This window comes from Zalophus californianus, chromosome 10 (genome assembly GCF_009762305.2).
Source record: "Zalophus californianus isolate mZalCal1 chromosome 10, mZalCal1.pri.v2, whole genome shotgun sequence".
NCBI classification, from domain to species: Eukaryota; Metazoa; Chordata; class Mammalia; order Carnivora; family Otariidae; genus Zalophus; species Zalophus californianus.
This window is the reverse complement of record NC_045604.1, coordinates 83,646,397-83,667,760: the sequence shown is the minus strand read 5'-3', so window position 1 is coordinate 83,667,760 and position 21,364 is coordinate 83,646,397. Positions and strand designations below refer to the sequence as shown.

The window sequence follows — 21,364 nt, the reverse complement described above, 5'->3', positions numbered from 1 at the left end:
ACAGTGAGCGTGGGGCTTGAACTCACAACCCCCCAGATCAAGTCACATGCTCTACCAGCTGAGCCAGGCAGGCGCCCATCAGGGTTCATTTAGGATTTGAGAAGTGGTAGGGGTGTGGTGGGGTGAGAGACTATACCAATAACTAATGTTGATTTAGCCCTCACTCTTCCAGACTCTGTGTTAATTTATTTTTTTCTTACTGAAGTATAGTTGATGAACAATGTTATAGTAGAGGTGTACAACATAGTGAATCGACAATTCTGTATATTACAGTGTTCACCACTGTAAGTGTAGTTACCATCTGTCACCATATGACATTATTATAATGTGTTAATCTCTTTTATATGGATTATTTCACCTATCCTCACAGCAACTTCAAGTGATTGTGAGCATCATTCCCATTTTACAGATGGGGAAACTGATTTGCCCATTCATTTATTCATCAAATATGTATGAAGGGCCTATTGTATACCAGATTAATTTTTCTAGAAGCTGTGAATACAACCATGAACAATACTGACCAAATATGTCCTTGCTTGGAACTTAATGGAGACAGGTAAATACACTTCCAATATTTCAGGTGGAAAGTGCTATGGAGAAAACTTAAGCAGGGCAATGGACTTATGGGGAACGGGGAGAAGGCTCTATGAGTGAGTGTGTGTGACTGAATAAAGAGCTGAGGAAAGCTGGGAAGCAAGCTTCCTGGCAAATTGAAGAAAGGTTCAAGTTAGAGGGAAAAGCAAATGCAAAGGCCCTGAGGTGGAGTATACTTGGGGTGTTCAAAGAAAAGCAAGCTAGGGGAGAATGGTGGGGAATGGTCTTGGTGTGCTGGTGCTTGGAGGCAGGTGTGCACATCACGGAGGACCTTGTAAGCTTTCATAAGGAAATCTGGATTTTGCTGAGGGTGATGCGAGCCCTTGGAGACTGTATGATCTGACTTAGGCTTTAAAAAGGTTATTCTGGCTACCATGTGGGAAAAACGGGTGGTAGAGGGAGGTCAAGGATGAAACAGCAAGGTAAGTAGGCTATTGCAAATATTTCAGATGTTAGGTAACTAGCCTCAGGTCACTCAGCTGCAGAGAGGGCTGAGCCAGAATTTACTCCCAGGGTATCAGACCCTGGATTCAAGCAACAGCTAAAACTCCCTGTTGTTTCCATTGTCAAAATACATTGAGTATTTACTACATGTCAGGCATCTGGCAAGCCCTTTGCCCCATTATCTTATCTGATCCTCACAATCATTTTCTTTTAAGTAGGCTCCGGGCCCAGCGAGGAGCCCAAGGCAGGCCTTGAACTCACCACCCTGAGATCATGACCTGAGCTGAGATCAAAAGTCCCCCCTCAACCAACTGAGCCACCTAGATGCCCCCCAATAACTTTTAAGAGGGAAGTAGTATTATCAACCCCCAGAGAAAGTAAGAGACTTAACAAAGTTAGTTCTTAATCAACCCTGAGTTATTTATTTATTTATTTATTTAAGATTTTATTTATTTGACAGAGAGAGACACAGGGAGAGAGGGAACACAAGCAGAGGGAGTGGGAGAGGGAGAGGCGGACTTCACGTCCAGCAGGGAGCCTGACGTGGGGCCTGGTCCCAAGACCCTGGGATCATGACCCCAGTCGAAGGCAGACGCTTAACGACTGAGCCAGCCAGGTGCCCCTGAGTGTTTATTTTGAAACGTTTGCGGCTTCTTCCAAACTGTATCCCAGAAGGAGAAAGAATCATTTTGGAGCCCCCGTAAACAAGTTATAAGAGTTAGGGTGAGTCTGGGCACCTGGGTGTCTCAGTCGGTTGGGCGTCTGCCTTCCACTCAGGTCATGATCCTAGAGTCCTGGGATCGAGGCCCCTGATCCGGCTCCTTGGTCGGTGGGGAACCTGCTTCTCCCTCTGCCCCTCACCCCCGCTCCTGTGCACGCTCTCTCTCTCTCAAATAAATAGATAAATAATCTTAAAAAAAAAAGTTAGGGAGAGTCATAAAGGTAGCGCCGACTTAAAAAATATTTTTGACTTCTTTGAAAAAATAATCTATACGTAGATTTGAAAAAACAAAGTTGTGTAAGGAGAAAAGCAAGTCTTTCCAGTTCCTAAGGCCCCCTTCAGGGGCAGTTATCGATTTGTTCGGGTCCTTTGAGACCCGCAATTATAAATACCCAAATATAAAAATTTATTCTAAATGCTGAACTCTTATTACAACAGAAATTAGCAAATATCTAGGCCCTTTTCAGTTTTTCATTTTTACAGATTAAATGCCAGAAGGAAGTTACCTCTATCTTTTCCCTTGGTCTCCCCTGGAGCGGTCGATTCTATCGACTCTCTACGTCTCACCCCTTAAGAGGCTCCGCCCCTTCGTCCGCCTTCCACCAGGCGCTGTATTTTTTTGGCTCGCCTTTGAAAGTCTCGCGATAGGCCACCCGCTTCCCATAACTCCGTGCGCTCACCGCTCCCGTCCTTTTTCCGCCATCTTTCCGTGCGGGTGAGTATCTCTGTCTGAGCCGCTCAACATCATCCGTTGGCTATCCGGGCCATCCTGCAGTCTGAGCCTCGACTTCGGTGCTGTGTGATGATGCCACGGCCCTCCTGGGCCGAGGATGCTGCCCTTGCGGGGGCTTGGGCAGGCGTAGGGGAGAGTCATGCTGTTCGTCTCACGCTCTGCATTTTGGGGAGGCCGGCCTATGAAGCTCAGGCCGCAGCACTGGCGGGAACCGGAGCTGTCGACCGTTCGGAGAGGCGGTAGCCCCAGCTTGGTCGGCGGCTCCAGGACCTCCCTTCAGTAGTTGGGGCAGCGCCTTGGCTCCGGGCGGCGGGAAGCATCGGGGACGGTGGCCGACGTGGGCTGTGCAGCTTCCCATTACTGCCGCCGCGCTGTGAGCTTAGGAGGCTGAGGCCACTGAGCAGGGAAGACTGCATTCTGCCTGGGATGGCAGTTTGCAGGGCACTAACCTGGATCTTCTGGGCTCCAGGATTTCCCTTGAGACTTGATCGGGCTTGAGGAGACAGGTTGGATCCTTAGAGTCGGGGCTTGAAGCATGCTTTGGCCTCCATCCTTAGCTTTCCCAGCGTTACTAGAATGTCTTGCAGTTCGTGCCCATTAGGATGGAGTCGAGTCTGGTGCAGTAAAAAGTTCTGCTTGCCACTGTGGTACGGTTGTTGTCAGGACACGGTGGCTGGCGCAAGAACGGACGTTCTGTTATGAGTGTTAGTGAAAGTGGTATCTTTTGGATGTTAGGAGAAGACTGACGTTGAGTGGGTTGATTTAAAGGACAGTGTTAATAGTACAGGTGCTGCCGGATTTGAAAAGTTTGGAAGACATACCCGGTGATGCTCAGGGCCCCGTTCTGAATAACGGACCGACTGTAGTTGATACTGTTTTGGTAGCTGACATTGCGCTGGGGAACCTGTCTGCTTAGAGATAGGACAACTTAATGGTAGAGGCAGAAAGAAAAGGAGGTGTTCCTACTGGAATGATAGGGTGCCTTTTGAATTTGAGAATGCTGGTAAAACCTCTGTTTTTCCTCCTCTGAACAGCCATAATGGTGCGCATGAATGTCCTGGCAGATGCTCTCAAGAGCATTAACAATGCTGAGAAGAGAGGCAAACGCCAGGTTCTTATTAGGCCGTGCTCCAAAGTCATCGTCCGGTTTCTCACTGTGATGATGAAGCATGGTAAGTGTGTTGTTGTGTCTTAAGTTTTCATGTGAGAATATTAAAGGAATCAGTTGTGTAGAAATGAAGGGTGCAGGAGAGGACTGGGAAGATGGGGGAGCAAGGTGGCAGTCATACTGGGGAGCTAAGATAGTTGAGTAGGGCTGTGGACAGGATAGCTTGGACAGAAGCTATTTTGAGAAAGTTAGGACTGTTGAAAGGAGGAAGTTTGTGACTCTTGCTCTGCTAGTAGTTCGGGAGCTAACCTGGCCTTTGTGTAGTACCGCAGCTGCAACATGCCATCCAGCATGCCACTGAACAGGTCCCGCGCTCTTCTAAGGGCTTTGGGATGGAAAGGAGAATTGTTACATGTCTTGGGGCACAAATTAGCCTTTGGGATGGGCAAGGGGAAAATAATCCCCCTGTTAGAATTGTAGAGTGGGTGGTTTTTGGGTGTTGGCCCCTAAGTTTAAAATATTAGGCTCTAAAAGTTTTGATTCAGAGCAACTGTCTTTGCCAAAGCTGATTAGAGAAACAGTCACTGAGATGATGTGAAAGAACCCAGTAGGCCAACAGTGGGAGTACTAGAGCATAAATATTTAGGTCTCTCAAACTCATATCTGCCCTTTTAATACAGCCAGTTATTTTCTGTAGGTTACATTGGCGAATTTGAAATCATTGATGATCACAGAGCGGGGAAGATTGTTGTGAACCTCACGGGCAGGTTAAACAAGGTAAGAATTGACTATTTTCCACAACGAAGATTCTTAAGAATTATCAAACATGGTGTTAAACATGTTGTAATTTCCCTTGTAAGACCAAGTTTGTGGTGTGCTTGCTCTATCTAGGTGAAAAAGGGGAGTTGATTAAAATCATTAATTTTTATATCACATTTTGATTGATTTTTTTCTCCAGGATTGTATTTGATCTAGAATTGTTAGTTGACCTAATGTTTGTGGGGTATGGGCCATCTGAAGGGAGATGCTGGAGGGTGGGGGTGAAAGGAGCACCTGATGGTACTGGTGTTTGAATATTGGATGGTCTGCTGCCTGCCCACTGGCTTGAACTTAACGCCTTCCAAGGGGGGGGCTTTAATCCTAGATGTAAATAACTTTGTTCCTTCTCTCTTTTGCTGATTTGTGTTGTGTTTTTTGAACTGAATGTGGTTCTCTAACAATATTAATATTTATATTTTTGCTGGTATGGGCTGTATGGGTGTCTGAATTTTGTACTCCCTTTCAGTTTGACTTGTCAGCATAACCTAGGGGATCTATTTGATCTTTTGACTTTGTGGCTTAATTTACTGCATGTATTTTGGGGATAGGTGTCTGTAACAAGTTAGGGTCCCTGAATTGCTACCCTGCTTTTTGTGTTCAGGTTTCTAGCTTTCAGATTTACAAGGAGCCTGACATCCTGTGGTCCAACACAAATGAGGGGAAAACAGGCCCAGAAATGAGTCGTGGTTAGTGGCAGGGGCCAGATTGATTGGTAAGGTTATTCCCTGGTCCAACAATTTGTTGTACAAAGTTGCTTCCCTATATAGTGAACTTGCTTCATGTGTGGGTGGATACCTAATGTTAGATCAAAACTACTGGGTGTGAAGTTTTTACGAGGGGTTAGAAGAGTTTTCAAGTTAATTTTGAGACTGTATTTTGTTATTGTTAGCCCTTAGACTCCCAACGCCAAAGTAGAATTTGGATTCACTATTGTTTCTCACTTTGACCCTTACAGCGTGTTCTTGAAGTAGAAAAGGGTGTGTTTTTTTTTTTTCCCTAATTTTAGGAGTTGGGATCCTGAGTGAGATAGGAGTTACGCTCAAAGTCTCCCAACAAGTTGGTAGCCATTGGAGGAGCTGGTTCCAGTACGTAGTTTATAGCACATCTTTAAACTGTCCTCCATGAGATTGACTTGATGTTAAAAAACAACAAAAACCCCAAAAAATCTTAGTTGGTTAAGGACTGTGCACCGAATTCCTCTTGAATATTCACTATATATAAAACTTGAGAAATAAACATGAGAAATAAGTTTGAGCCGAGAATTTCCCAAGTGGAACTCATTTATGGCATCCTTGTTCTGTGGTAACATAATTTGAAACATTCTGGCTAAGAGGTAGTTGAAATCCAGACCCTGCTCCTTAGCTGTCTGACCTTTTTTTTTTTCCAGATCTTATTTATTTGAGAGAAGAGAGAGAACGAGGGCGGGTAGAGGCAGAGGCAGAGGGAGAAGCAGGCTCTCCGCTGAGCAGGGCCCTGAGATAGTGACCTGAGTCAAAGGCAGACGCTTAACCGACTGAGCCACCTAGGCACCCCTAGCTATTTGACTTTGGTTGGGTAAAACAAATTCCAGTTTTCAGTTTCTCTGAAGTTGAGTTTTCCTCCTTTGTAGGACAGTGTTTCCGTAGTTACCTTCATGCAAGAGATGGGTATACCCCATACTGTGGAAGTTTAATGGGGCTGAAAAGTAAAGTAGTGTTAGAAATTATATGAGAATTCTGGTTTGGTCACATCCTAAGATCTGTCTGGTTTGGGAGAGGTTCAGTTCTATTAGCTGAGTGAGGGATTTTGCTGCTGGAATAAATAAAATCCCTGGTGTGGTGGAGTGGAGGCCTCAGAAGAGTCTATTTGGAGAAAGGACTGTATTTCCCTATTCCTATGTCCATATTGTGGGATTGCCCTTGACAGTTGACACTGTAGCTGTTAAGATCATGTCATGAAAAGGAGAACCTGAGTGAACCTCTGACTTAGAGGATTTGGGCCATTTTCAGTTGTTTGGGTTCAGATCCGCTTGTGGAAGTGTAACTGTGTTAAAAGATTGAGTAAGTTCTAACCTCATAGTCTCCTTTAGTTTCCTCTTAGGTATTTTGGAACTTGTGTAGATGTGGGCACACAAGTGTCTAACTGCTGTCTTAGTTCTCTGGAGTTTACACTTTAATGGTACTAATCCTAAGTATTCTCACATGATCCATTTCTGGTGTATAAATAGGAACCTTTCTGTGTTGATACTTTCAAGTGTATGAGTGATTTGTAGAGTAGGGATGTGAGCAGGGTTGGGGTCATGTTTAGCTCTAATGAAGGAGTCTTTTGATTCCCTCAGCTTTTACTTTGTAAACCCAGTTGATCTAGCAAATAGCCTGCTAGTAGATGTTTGAACGTTTATTGTGTTTTAAGATTTTTATATAACTGAATTAGAGTTGAGTAGAGTAGGCTCAGGTAGAGTTCTCACATTGGAAGATAGTTGTTGCTTTGTCACAGTAGCAAACAGGTGGGATAACTAAGAACTCTGCTCTTCCTGCCTTCCACCCATTCTGCCAGATTAGTTTGGAAAATCTTGGCTGGGGTTGTAAATGTATCCTGGTAGTTTGCTGATGTGGAATACCAGTTCTTAGATTTTAGTTTAGTGTCTGGAATTTGTTTTTTAAAAATTCTAATATTTTGCACTTTTAGTTTATAGGTGAAGGACTTGAGACCCTCATTCATTTCAGCCTCACTATGTAAAAAAATTTTGACTATAATTTTGTCTTAAGGCTTGGTCTCTTAACCTCTTTAAAATCTGGCCATTTGTTCTGGGACAGCTCCCTAGCCCGTAGAGATGTACGCTTTGAACCTGACCTTCCCCTGTATTGCCTTGGGTTCTCCCTCTTCTGTTGACTTTATTTATATTTTTAAATTTAAAGATTTTATTTGACAGAGAAAGAGCATAAGCAGGGGTTTCAGCAGGCAGAGGGAAAAGCGGACTCCTACTGACATGGGGTTTGATCCCAGCACCCTGGATCAGGACCTGAGGTGAAGGCAGATGCTTAGCCCGCTGACTGAGCCACCCAGGCACCCCTTCTGTTGACTTTTTTTCTTCTTGCATATTTTTAAAAAAAATTTATTCAAATTCAATTAGCCAAGTAAAGTGCATCATTGGTTTTTGATACAGTGTTCAGTGATTCATCAGTTCTGTATAACATGCAGTGCTCACCACATCATGTGTTGACTTTTTAAATAGTTTTTCTCTCCCTAGGTAGGCAATAGTCTTAACTCCAAATGACTTTTTTTTTTAAGGATTTTATTTATTTATTTGACACAGAGACAGCGAGAGCAGGAACACAAGCAGGAGGAGTGGGAGAGGGAGAAGCAGGCTTCCCGCCAAGCAGGGAGCCCGATGCAGGGCTTGATCCAAGGACCCTGGGATCATGGCCTGAGCTGAAGGCAGATGCTTAACGGCTGAGCCACCCAGGCGCCCCTCAAGTGACATTCATATCAAGATGGCACAGAATAGTTACCCATGAAATGTTGATTTGGCTGGTTTCTGAATGCTGTTTGTGTACTAAGTTTCTCTGTTATTGGTAAGATGTGAACAATGTTTTCTTTTATGCTTTTACAGTGTGGAGTGATCAGCCCCAGATTCGATGTGCAACTGAAAGATCTAGAAAAATGGCAGAATAACCTGCTCCCTTCCCGCCAGTTTGGGTGAGTCAATTTTCCTCATTTAAAAGAAAATAGCAATGCTAAAGATTGCTGGGGTGCAGTTTGACTTGAGCTGAGTTTTTTGTTTGTTTGGCTTTTGTTGTTATTATAGTAGTATTTGTCTCCATCCCCAACCGTCTTGACTCAAGGATTAATTGTTAGGTGTTGCCACATTTCATGTGCTAGGCTTCAGGTTCTGAGAGACCTGTGAGAGTCCAGGCTAACTGAGAGACAGCAGATTTGTGTCCCCTTAAATGTCTGCTCTTTTGGCTCAGTGCATATAGTTGATACTGTGTTCATTGTGATCCCGTTCTATGGCTGGAATCACTTCTGAACCCTAGGCTTCTGGAGAAACTCAATTTCTTCATTCTTGGTAAGAGATGGAGTTCAAATCCTTGCTTTCCTAGTTTAAAGCTGTGAGGCCTTGGGTAGCTCATGGCCTTGGTTTCTTCTCTCTTAAATTATTTTATCATCTGATTTAATTCTGGTAAAGAACTTCAGTATCTGACACAACACAGTAAGTGCTTATCTGTTTGTGGTTAAGAACTTAAGCCCCCACCCTCTCCCCAATCATATATTTGGTGATGTGGCTGAATTTACTCCCAGTTCATGGTTACTGTGTTACAGGTACAGTGCTATGAGTGAGTCATTTCTGATTGTAATTATGATACTGATGTTAATGCCTCAGAGTTGGCATACCACTTTATGTGTCTTACCTCGATCCCCATAGTAACCCATGAGGTAGCCAGGCCAAGTGGGATTTCCATTGTCCACCTGACTGTCTCTTTACAGTAGCTTGTCTGTGATCATGTAAGTGGCAGAAACAATTCAGTCAAGTTTATAGCAGCACTTTATTGCTTTAAACTCTGTCTCCTTACCTGAGAACAGAAAGTGGCATTTTGAAATTAAAGGAGTTCAGTCTTCATTTTCAATTAAGCTTAACAGCATTGTTTCTCGGTGTTAGCTGAGGGCAAGGCTGTGTGAGTGTGTTGTGTAGCTGAGGTCTTTGGATTTGGGTGTTTGGGTCCCAGGAGCTATGTCTGCACTGCTGGCCAAGTAGGCAGTATTAGTTTCTGCGTCTTGTTATGGGAAAGCGTCTTAAGCACTTATGAATGTTGGTCTTTTTCTGTACCAGAAAGCCGCTCTGTGTTGAACTATTTTTAGGAAAAACTCACCAGCATTTTCTTTTTTAACTCTCCATAGTTTCATTGTACTGACAACCTCAGCTGGCATCATGGACCATGAAGAAGCAAGACGAAAACACACAGGAGGGAAAATCCTGGGATTCTTTTTCTAGGGATGTAATACATACTTGCAAATAAAATGCCTCAATGGACTCTGGTGCTTCACTCGGTCGTTTTGAACTTTACAGCAGAGTTAGCAGGAGCATCTGCAGCAGTGTACAGCCTTTGTGTTAACTGGGGAGTGCTGTTTCCCTGAAGTGAACAAGGAAGTCTTGACTTGTGCTAACCCCACCATCCATGTCATGGCTCCCCAGAGGAGGTTGTATCTAGCCCTGGATGGCTGAATCTGGGTTGGGGTCCAGGTAGTGATGCTTTCTCTTCTGGAGTCTTATATTAACCCTGGAAGGAGTGGTGCCTTTCCTGTTTTTAGCTTGACAATACACATTTCATGCACAGTTGTTTACTGTGCTAACGATACGACCTGGCTACAGTTAACTGTGTAAGTGCTCATAAGGAAGCAGGCAGGAAGCAGACAGAGCCCACAATCACTAAGATGCATCTCAAAGTAAATTTGGATGGCATGTTAATAACATTTTAGCAGTATGTGTTGGTAAGACGTCATTTAGGAAAATGAAACCTCGTTTTAAAAACTAGTTTTTCTGTAAACCTGTCACAAATGTATTCCTGGACTAGAGAAGAATTAGTTTGCTGGGCCACTTCACCTGGGGGAATGCTTGTAAAGACCTCCACCACCAGCAGGTGGGGCGGCTTCTGTGAAGTACAGCAGGGCTCCACTGCCCCTTTGTAAGCAGTGCTGTCCAGTAATGGAACAAGAACCACTTTTAGTGGCGATGTAAAACTATTAAACAGTTTGGATTGGTTTTTTAATAACGTGTTCAAAATGATACATTTCCAACATGTTGATAATGGAATTTTACTCCTTGTAATAAGTCTCTGAAATTATGTATGCTGTACATTTATTTACACTTAAGGCACGTTTTAATTGTGGCTAGCCACTTTACGTAGCCACATGTGGCTGGTGTTCATGTTGGACAGCACAGGCTAGACTTGATTCTTGGAAGGGCTAGGTCTGGCCAAAGAGAAAGAAAGCTTGGAGGAGAGCCCAGATAGGTCATTGTGCACCTGGCCAAGCTATATTTGTCAGGCAGGGGAGTGGGATGAATGGGGGCAGCTCACAGCATTTAGTCATGTAAAGCAAAGTAAAAAAAAAAAAAAAGCCACATTGCAGCCCTGATTCCAAGAAGTCTAACCTCAAATAGGATGTGAAGTGTTAAGAGCTGTTGGATGTATAGGTTTGATTTTTTTTTTTTCCCCTTTTCAGAAGAGGATACTTTAGGGCGCCTGGGTGGCTCAGTTGGTTAAGCGACTGCCTTCGGCTCAGGTCATGATCCTGGACTCCTGGGATCGAGTCCCGCATCGGGCTCCCTGCTCAGCAGGGAGTCTGCTTCTCCCTCTGACCCTCTTCCCTCTCGTGCTCTCTCTCATTCTCTCTCTCTCTCAAATAAAATCTTAAAAAAAAAAAAGGATACTTTAAACTGTTTAGATTGTTTTGGTAACTCATCTAGAACACGACTTTCTGGTAGGTCAGGCAGTTTTCAACACTCTGGTATCTCAGTCTGGGTAGGGATGTTGAATTTATCACTGCCCTGGTTGTAAAGTGATCTCTGGCAAGTGACAACTTCTGTGGGTCTCCCTGTGTTAGGTAAAAAGAGAAAAATGACTCCGTGGGGATGCTAAGTGAGAGCACACTTGAAACAGCCCAGGACTGGGTCATGGCAAGCATTCAGTAATAGTAACTGAAAGGGATTACTGTAAGATGTGGGAACTAGCAAGGAATGCCAAGACTGGCCCTAGAGATGTGTTAAGCAATGGCCCCGGTTAGTAGGCCTCACTTGGTAAAATGTTAGAAGAAAGCCAGTTGGCATGTGTATCTGGGTTTAGGGCCTCTCATGTTTGGAAGACCATGCATAATAAACATGGGCTTTAGGGGTTTAACAGACCAGAAATAAAGTTTCTGCTAAGTAGCTTTGATTTCCTCATCTGCATAATGGGAATAAGGGAAAACCTACTTCAAAGTTGTTAGGGGAAAGATGAGATTATGTAAAGTACAGTTAATTAGTACTTGATAGTCATATATACGGTTGAGTTTGTCAGACATAGGTGGAGTGAGTCCAGAAGAATCTTCAAAGAGCCGATTGTTGATCGTTTCTGTTAATGTCAAGATTGTAAGCTCTTGGAAGACAGGTCAGGTTTTGTTTACTATTGTATCTCACCCCTAACCTTACTGCTTGTCACAGTGGATGCTTCAGTAAGTACATCTTGATTGAATGAATCTTCATCTTCCTGGGCACTGATACCAGATACTAAAATAGGACAAGAAAATGGCCCCATTTGTCCCCACCATTTAGTGGGGGATCCAATGTCCTTTGAAGTGGTCAAGGGTAGAAAAAAGTAGGTGCTGAGGTAGGGAAAATTGGGTGGCCAGTTGATGGATTTAATAGCACAGGTCCCTTGTGTTTATGGGGAAGCAGATGGCTTTAGCCCATATTTCTGAGACCCAGTAAATAGACCCAGTAAACATGAGCTGTGGGCTGGTTGGCCCAGGTTAGACTCCCAAGGTTTGAGGGTCTGGAGACAGTTTAGGTTCCTCTTGGCAGGAAAACTTGCCTCAGGTGTGCTGTGAACCCAGTGTTCCCTCCCAGCCTGCCACTGCCACAGGCCGGCGGAGGTTAGGGGAATTAGGGTGGTGAGGAGTGACAGCTGCTTGGACCTACCAGATGCACTTTGAGGCAGTGTTAAAAGGGGCCTTAGCACCTATCCAGACCCTGGGTTCTTAACCTAAAATCTATTGACATGTCAGAGACGAACTTTCTGAAAAGAACATGCAAAATTGGTGACAGCCACGCATTTTTCTGGAGAGATTCCATACAGCATAGAGCCTTTGATCAGAAACTGAAAGAAATAGGTCAGAAGAACCACCACACAGACGTCCATGATCAGTGCATCCTATGTTCTCATTTAGAGGTGGTTTTGCCTTAACCTCTGGGTAATGTGGGTTAACTCTGGTAATGTTGCTAGATAGAAGAGCACGGAGTTCTCTGGGCAAGGGAGAGGGGTCTTGGTCTGGTCAACATCTGAGAGGTGATTTTTTTCACTGAAGGCTAGGGAGTTTCCACTCCTGACCCCAAACAAAGCAAAGCTCTGGGAGATCCCAAATCTGATTCTCACTTGGCTTTCCAGTCTAATCCACTATTCTTCCAAACACCCACCAATCGTAATTCTAAATTGAACCCTTATGTGCCCCACTTCTGAGCCTTTGCTTAAGGCTCCCCCTGCCATGCCTTTTTCCTGTTCCCTGGAGATGTTCCTAAAAAGCCAGCTTAAAAAGTCACTTCTGCCATCAATCTTCCCTCCAAAAGAACATGTACTGTTAATCTTTTCTTCTAAAAATACGAATGCCTTAGTAAGACTAATAGTTTTTAGTGCTTATTGAATTTTACTATATGCCAGGTGTGGAACTAAGCTTACATACACCACCTCATTTAATCTTGACAATTCTACATCGTGGCTACTATTAACTGGCTCTAGTTTTTCAAGTGAATAAAGTGAAGCACAAGAGTTGTGAAACCATTGGTTCAAGATAACTACACAGTGCCAAAGTCGGTTTCAATGCAGACTGTTTCCTGGTCCTTAAGTTCTGTCTTGCCTTCTGGTCTTTAATGAGTGTAAGATGTTTACCACGTGTAGGCATTTGGGCTACAAGTGTGTACAAACATCTAGTCCCTGCCCTCATTGGAGCTTATTAACCTATATAAACTGAGCTCTACACAGGGGAACCTGTGCACGACCATCTCTGTGTGACCAGCGTGTAGTCTCTATAAAAAGTCCTCTCTCCCTCATGGCCCTTGGAGCATATGCCTTTTTTTTTTTTTTTTTTTTTTTGAGAACATGCTTTTAAAAGTGGAATCCTGTCTAGCATCTGTGCTATACTATGTTGAGTCCACAGAATTCCTGGACCCAAGAATCAGGAATAGAGTGGGATATAGCATTTTACAAGGTCATTGTCATGGCACCCAGGTCCCCCCTTTTTATGTTTGAATGATCTAATGAGCAATGAAATTGCTGAAGACCACACAAGATAAGCCAAGGGAGGCAGTAAAAAAAAATGAATGCTTACGAGAATGGACTTATCAAATGCTGGCCTCAGTCACTAGCTGTGTGACCTTGGTGAGTTGCCTTGCCTGTGTGTCTGTTTCCTCATCTTTAATATGGGGATAATAGTAATACTAATTGTGATGGTTGTGAAGATCACATACAATGCTTGTAAAGTGCTGGAGTGGTAAATTAGAGCTGTTTGCGAAATACTCCGGTTCTCCCCTTGCTGGGCACATGTACTTTGCAATGTGACCAGTTTTGGCCAATGAATTTGCTGTGAATGAACAGCAAGTGATGTCTTACAAGCTGGAGCCTAAGTGGCTAGTGGGAGACTTCTGTGCCTGTTTTCTTTCTGTACCAAGGAGTAGCTGCTCTATTACTCCAGGCCTCAGAGTGGCAATGCAGAGATGCAGCAGTGAGCGTAGGAAGAACAAGAAGTCCCCTGATGACTTGGATTTGTTACCAACGTACTGATACAAGCAATCTCTGAGATTTAGTAAGGGTTTGCTGAATTACAAAAAAAGAATAGGATGGGACACAGAATAACAAACGGGATTCTTTGGCTGGATATGATGTAGCATTTGTTGTTCTGAATGTGGTTTTTTCCCCATTAACCACCTCTGTCCACCTTCCACGTGTCCACAGGGTCTTAAATATCCCCAGCCCCCAGCCGTTTGACAGATAGTCCCTGAATGGGGCACCTACCTCAAACCAGGTTGAAGATGCCTTAGGATATTTTGAACTTGGAAGATGTGAAGTTTTTCTCTCTAAAATGGGGGAAATTGTAAGGTAAAAATACTGAGTGCTCTTGATTGTCATAATTTCTGCCATGTGGAAAAAGTTACGTGGGATTGTCTATGAGCAGCACAGATAAGCTAGATCAGGTCTTCATGTGTTGGAGTCTGGGCTCTTCGTGAGATGCTGTTCTACCTCTTTCCATGTTGTATTTTGTGAGCAAGAAATAACATTCTCCTCTTTTACTTAAAAAGGGCGCCTGGATGGCTCACTTGGTTAAGCGACTGCCTTCGGCTCAGGTCATGATCCTGGAGTCCCGGGATTGAGTCCCACATCGGGCCCCCTGCTCAGCGGGGAGTCTGCTTCTCCCTCTGACCCTCTTCCTTCTCGTGCTCTCTCTCATTCTCTCTCTCAAATAAATAAAATCTTAAAAAAAAACAAGAAATCTTAAAAAATAAGAAGTACTTGGTTGAGCTAAAAGTTACTGGTTTGAGCTAAATTCTAGGCATTCGTTTGTAAACAAACTAATACAACTCTAGTTCCAACTCTTTCATTACTGTGCTCTGGGACTTAGTGGGGTTCAATCTTGTCCTTTCTCACATGAGGGCTGGGATAGTGGTCCTACCCACTTTAGCAGTCAGTGCAACAAAACAGAAACCCCTCAAGCTAATTTAATTTATTAAAGGATTTAAGGTAACTCACGGAATTTCTGGAAGGGCCAGAGAATTGGTTGGAGGCTTTGCGGCTAGGCATGACGTTTTTGTCCCACCTCTGGCCCATTGTTTGGAGGACTGCTGTAGCTTTGTCTAGACACCACCGCTTCCTCTGTGATCCCATGTCCCTGACATGCTCCTGAGTTCTTTGCCCCTGCCATTTCCAGAAGCTTGAGGTTTCTCTGTCACCCTTACTAGAATAACCTTGGTACTATGGACATTTTGGGTTGGGTAATTCTTTGTTGGGGCAGGAGTGGAGGGGAACCTGTCTTGTGCCTTGTAGGATGTTTAGTAACATTCGTGGCCTCTCCACTCTAGATGCCACTTGAGACAACCAAAAATGTCTCCAGGCATGGTCACATCCCCCTGCCAGACTCAGTCACCCCAGGCTGAGGAGCAGTGCTCTGTGGATCAGAAGTTCACACCCCAACTGCAGGCAGGCAGTGCCAGGGCAGAACAAAAATAGGCCTATGTGCCATAGATCTGTATATTTAAAAGTTATAGTTAAAGCTAACAAGCTGTTTAGTAAAATAATGTTCTATTCTCCTACCTTGACAGCTTCATAACAACAAAACCCCAAACAAATCTTTTTATGTGATGAAGTTGGCAGAATATCAAAGAAAACAATTTAATAGTTGCATATATTTGAGTAAATTGATGGGACAGCAGTATTTGCAAGAGAAATAAGATGTTCATGCATTATAAACTATTATATATTTATTCCTTAAAATTTCTCTTGCCTTCATTTTCATAAAGTCAATAAATATGTTGTTATCATAAAAGTTTTTGTGTAATTTATGTTCTGCTGGCAGTAACGACCTAAAGGACAAAAAAGAAAAGGTTTTCAGGATTTACAGTTTCAGAATGTAAAAAATTTTGATTATATTTTTATAGAAAAATGTAAGTGAAAGTTAATGTAAAAATTTTAATGTTCAGAAAACTCGGTGAAGTTGTTTTCTAAAAATATTCAAAAGTATTAAAATTACAGGGCAAAATACAAAGTATAAGTGATATCAAAGTTTTAAATCAAAATTGTTTAAAGTTGAAAATCTTAAATATATTTTGAAAACTTTATTAATCTTATGTAATATTTTTATTACATAACTTTTTGCATTTCTAGTATTCATTGTCAATCTAGTTGCTAATGTAAAGAATTGGTGTCACCTCATATGTCTTGTGTCTGGGTCTGCTCCATATAAATTAGTGGTATAAATTGTTTAAATTGTAGAATGTTCCTCTGCTATAATAAGCTGAGAACATGAGGAGAAGCTGAAAAATGGATGCTCAGCTTTGCTGTTAATCTAGAATCTGTTGCATGCATGCCACTTGAAAAGAAGTTGTTAATTTGTCATTTCTCTTAAGTGTTTTCAACACTTCCTTATACTCCGAAACCGTGTCTGTCTACAACATTGGCAGAGGCTGCAACCCATAAACCTGTGACCTTCAGATACAGTTGCCTTTTGTTGAGAGATTTTAGGGCAAGAAGTGAGGAGAACATTCCTTGGGGCCTGAACAGTGTTAGTTATGAAATGGTATGTTTAGGATTACAGATCATGCTGAGCCAGTGCTGAGCATATGATCCTGAGTGACAAGAGCACCCCGTGCTCCTTAATACATTTATTTTTTGATGTATTCTGAGTTGCAGGGCCAGTCTTACGAGGATCTAAGTGCACTACTGGCTGGAGGGAGACTGCGGAGGCCTCCACCTTGGGGATCTTCAGACTCACAGCATAAGGATTTCCTCCAAACACAGAGTACGCAAAAAGTGCTGGGCAACCAAAAATGGTAGAATAGAAAAATCTAGGGCTCTGTCCCTCTCCCAGTACAACTAATGAACTGGCCAAATCTGTCAGAATCAGCTTTTGAAGAACTCCGGAATCTAGTGAAAAACTTAAAACAGGGAAAACTTGGTGAAGAGAGAAACTGCAGCTTTCCGGTGAGAGAGTGCCATGGCGTTTTAAATGCCATGAGGGTGGGCACCCACATGTCTCGTGCTGGTTGCTGGTGCTGGAGGAAGCAATATAGAACTTACTCTCAAGGAATGTGAATGTGGGTGTCCTCCTGTCTGGTGCCTCCCTCAAGGACAGGTGGAAAGACTTCCTGTATCTTCACTCAGGGTGTTCCCAGGGGCGATGGCTTTTGCTGAAAACATTTAAAGGCACAGGTACTGGCTTCAGCAGCCGGGGACAACACTTGGGACAAGTAATAGACAAGAAACCTGGGAAAGAAGAGGTTGGGACAGAGATATGTGTGGGAATAGGGCTTTTCAAAGCTTCCGCATATGCCCGGGAATTGAGAAGAGCCACGTGCAAACGAAGAGTGAGAACCAAACTCAGCAAAGGCCTGAGAACACTCTAAGCTTTGATCTCTTGGCTGGCCTTCAGGCTCTGTGTGAGAAGAAAGTGAAACTATGGCAGAGTTCTAAGCAGCCAGGCTAAGTGTTTGAGGACTTACCTCTGACACGGTTCCATTTTGCAAAGATGTAGGAGAGTAATTTTTCTTTCCTTAAAAAAAAAAGTTTCTTTTGTTGGCTCCAGACATTTAAGGTAACTGTCAAGATACCAGCTATCCGATAAGCTAAAGGAACACCGACTTCAGTGGCAAAGAGCACAGACCTCACGCAAATAGTTGAGGAAAGTCTATAAGCAAGCAAGCAGCCGTAACCCATAATAGGCAGCAGTAAACCCTGAGAGGAGGGGAAATCTGACTTTCAGAGTTGCCACATACTCAAAATAGCCCGTATTCAACAACAACAAAAATCATAAGCTGTTCAAAGAAACAAGAAATTATGGCCTTACACAGAGAAAAAAGAAAAATACAGAAACTGTCCATGAGGCAGCCCAGGTTATTGGACTTACTAGACAGAAACCTTAAACTAATGGTCTTAAATATGCTCAAAGAGCTGAAGGAAACCAGGAGAACAATGTCTCAGCATATACAGAGTATCAGTAAAGAGAGAGGAATGTAGAAAAGGCACCAAATAGAAATTTTGGAGCTGAAGAGTATAATAACTGAAGTGAAAAATGTATTCACTAGAGGGGCTCAGCAGATTTGTACAGGCAGGAGAAGGAACCCCTGAACTTAAAGACAGGTCAATTGAGATTATTCAGTCTGCAGAGCAGAAGGAGAGAAGAACGAAGAAAGTGGTCAGAGCCTGAGACCCGTGGTACACCATCAAGAATGTAATGTGCATAAATGGGAGTCCCAGAAGGAATAAAGACAAACCTAGATCAATAGAATGAGAGTCTAGAAACACACAAATACCATACATCTATGGTCAAATTTTGATAAGGGTACTAAAATTATTTAATGGAGAAAGAATAGTCTTTTCAACACGTGCCAAGACAAGTGGGTATTCACGTGCAAAAGAAAGTTGGACCTTGGGGCGCCTGGGTGGCTCAGTCGTAAAGCGTCTGCCTTCGGCTCAGGTCATGAGCCCTGCTTGTGTTCCTTCTCTCACTGTGTCTCTGTCAAATAAATAAATAAAATCTTTAAAAAAAGAAAGAAAAAGTTGAACTCACGTCATATACAAAAATTAATATTCAGAATGGATCAAAGACCTAAATGTAACAGCTAAAACTAAATAAACTCTTGGAAGAAAATATGATATGTTTTCATGACCGTGAATTTGACAGTGGATTCTTAGATATGACACCAAAAGTGCAACAACAATAAAATAGATACACTTGACTATATCACAATTGAAAACCTTCATACATCAAAGGATACTATCGAGAAAGTGAAGAGACAACTTACAGAATGGGGAAAGATAGTGCAAATCATGTATCTGATGAGTGCCTCGTATCCAGAATGTATAATGGGCTGTCATAACTCAACAACAAAAAGGCGAGGTAATTAAAAAATGGGCAGAGGATTTGAATAGACATTTCTCCAAAGGAGACGTAGTACAAATGGCCAATAAGCACATGAAAAGATGCTCACTATCATTAATTGTGAGGGAAATGTCAGTCAAAACCACAGCAATACCACTTCACAATAGGATGGCTATCATAAAAAAATGGAAAGAAAACAAGTATTGGTGAGAATGTGGGGGAATTGGAACCCTCAGACGTTGCTGCTGGGAATGTGACATGGTGCAGCCACGGTGGAAAACAGTGTGGTTAACCATGGAATTACTGTATGACCCAACAATCTACTCTGAGGTACATAGTCTGAGGTACGTTCTTTGTATCTATACAGAGTTGAAAACGTGTATTCAAACAAATACTTGTATACAAATGTTCATAGCACTATTCACAATAGAGCCAACATGTGGGACTGACTGAAACGTATGTCACATGTTGAATGAATAATCCGAATGTGGTCTGTCCATACAGTGGAGTATCACTTTTCAGCCCTAAAAAGGGAAGAAGCACTGATGCATGCTCTAATGTGGATGAACCTCAAAAACATGCCAAGTGAAAGAAGCCAGACTCAAAAGGTCACACATTGTATTATTCCATTTATATGAGCCATCCAGAATGGGTAGATCTATAGAGACAGCAGACTCGTGGTTATGGTGGGCTGGGAAGAGGGAGGAATGGGGATGCCTGCTTAATGGGTATGGGCTTCCCTTTGGGATACGAATATGTTTTGGAATATAGAAATGATGATTTTACAACATTGTGAATGTGCTAGGGGGCGCCTGGATGGCTCAGTCGTTAAGCATCTGCCTTCAGCTTGGGTCATGATCCTGGAGTCCTGGGATCGAGTCCCGTATCAGGCTCCCTGCTTGGTGAGCCTGCTTCTCCCTCTCCCTCTGCTGTTCCCCCTGCTTGTGCTCTCTCTCTCTCTCTCTCTGTCAAATAAGTAAATAAAATCTTTAAAACAAAACAACATTGTGAATGTGCTAAATGCCACTGAATTGTACACTTTAAAATGGTTAATTTTATGTTATGTGAATTTTACCTCAATAAAAAAAAAAGTGCTGCACAGCCTGAAAATGTGGATGTCTCCCACCCTGCCGCAAAGAGGGGTGAGGTCTGGTGATGTTCTTGGAAGTGAAGTTTTTTACAGGTATATTTGGGGTCTCTTCCAAGTGGGATTTAAATGTGTCTTGATATGTCGGACAAATGGCAGGGAGGCGGGACCATGAAGAGGCCTAAGAAAGAACCAGACAGCCCCGTTAATCTAAGAAAAGGGGTATTCCTGAGTTTGGCCTTGTCCTTTGGTGCAGCCCTTTTTGGAGACGTTCCCAGATCTGTTCCTGGACAGAGGGTTTGGATGTAAACTTTGAGAGTCTGTTTCTCTAAAGTTTGTAAGTCCCATTAGGGACCCCTCTGACAGAGTGTAAGACACACAAGAGGAGAGAGAATCATCCTCTCCTGCTCTCCTAGATTGCTGTGGGACCTGATACCACAAGGTCCTCAGGGCACCCGAGGCAGCCCCTCCTGGAGCAGATGCTTCCTGATGGAGCAGGGCTCCTTTGTGACCATAGGTGAGGCACCACTTGGGGCCTCCCAGAAATACTAGAGCACTTTGCGGAAAGTGTAGACCCCTGGGAGCCAGTAGGGCAGTGGGCTGGTGAGATGATGAGTCACTATTAATGTTAATTCAAATTACATGGGCAGCAAATCCTCATATAACAAGAAATGTTCTAAGTATTATAAGGATTCTTTTAAACCGGGCAGACATCGCTCCCGTCAGCAGGAGTCCCGAACTTGGGACAGCGTCTGGCACATCAGAGGTCCTCAAAAAATACATATTTTTTAAATAAATGAATACTATTATGTTGTGTAAGTTCTTTTTAACAGCCAACATTTCTTTTTTTCTTCTCTGTGAAGGGGAAAAAGAGAAATGGCGTCGAGGAAAAGTGAACCCAAATCATGTTGAATTACCAACTCTCTTTCTCTTGCTTCCTTTCTGCACTAAAGATAAAGGCGTCTTTTGGGGCTGTGAGGATGGGACTGTGTTCAGAATAGGTGGATGCACATGGGGTAACACTGAGGCATAGTGCCTGAAGGGTTGTGTCTTGCCGTTAAAGTACCAACACGGGCTGGTTTGAATGGGGTTGCACGCCTGTAGCCTCTTAGCCAAGAGTGCAGCGTGGCACGGAAAAGCTGCCGAGAGCCCCCTGGGAGCACGCAGCTTCGGCTGAGGAGGTGCGGGTGTGGGTGTGGGTGGGTGGGGAGGTGCCCGGGGAGAGGGGGTCCACGCCCAGCTGTGCTTCCAGCACGATTGCTCCCAGAGCGGAGAGAAGGTGCCGTGTCCCCACCTCCTGAGGCATCCGAAGGACGGGCTTGTAGAAGGTAACAGCAGCTGTGGGAGTGGGAGTGTGGAGGCGGGCAGGGCTTGACAGCTTGATAGTAGGCCTGTAGCCTTCTTCCCTTGGGGCTTCCCTTGTTTTGTCTGTGGAAAGGGATGGCAGTGATGATCGTCACACTCGTACTCTGCACACTGTGGTCCAGCCACTGCTCGTGTACAATAACTCCACGAACGTTCCTATCAGCATTATGAGGTAGG

At 43.5% G+C, this 21,364-nt stretch overlaps 1 protein-coding gene across 1 annotated transcript; it reads left to right on the top strand.

Annotated features, from left to right (window-relative positions):
- The first annotated feature begins 2,384 nt into the window (after window positions 1-2,384).
- Window positions 2,385-9,431, top strand: RPS15A (ribosomal protein S15a). Its single transcript, XM_027613375.1, has 5 exons — window positions 2,385-2,474; window positions 3,527-3,664; window positions 4,298-4,377; window positions 8,012-8,097; window positions 9,298-9,431. Exons 2-5 carry the CDS (start codon window positions 3,532-3,534, stop codon window positions 9,389-9,391), a joined length of 393 nt encoding a protein of 130 aa, XP_027469176.1. The 5' UTR covers window positions 2,385-2,474; window positions 3,527-3,531; the 3' UTR covers window positions 9,392-9,431.
- Window positions 9,432-21,364: the final 11,933 nt, after the last annotated feature.

Coding starts and splice junctions, on each gene's coding strand:
- RPS15A (XM_027613375.1), top strand. CDS start 3,532: ATGGTGCGCATGAATGTCCTGGCAGATGCTCTCAAGAGCATTAACAAT. Junction 3,665..4,297: donor CACTGTGATGATGAAGCATG/GTAAGTGTGTTG, acceptor TATTTTCTGTAG/GTTACATTGGCGAATTTGAA. Junction 4,378..8,011: donor TCACGGGCAGGTTAAACAAG/GTAAGAATTGAC, acceptor ATGCTTTTACAG/TGTGGAGTGATCAGCCCCAG.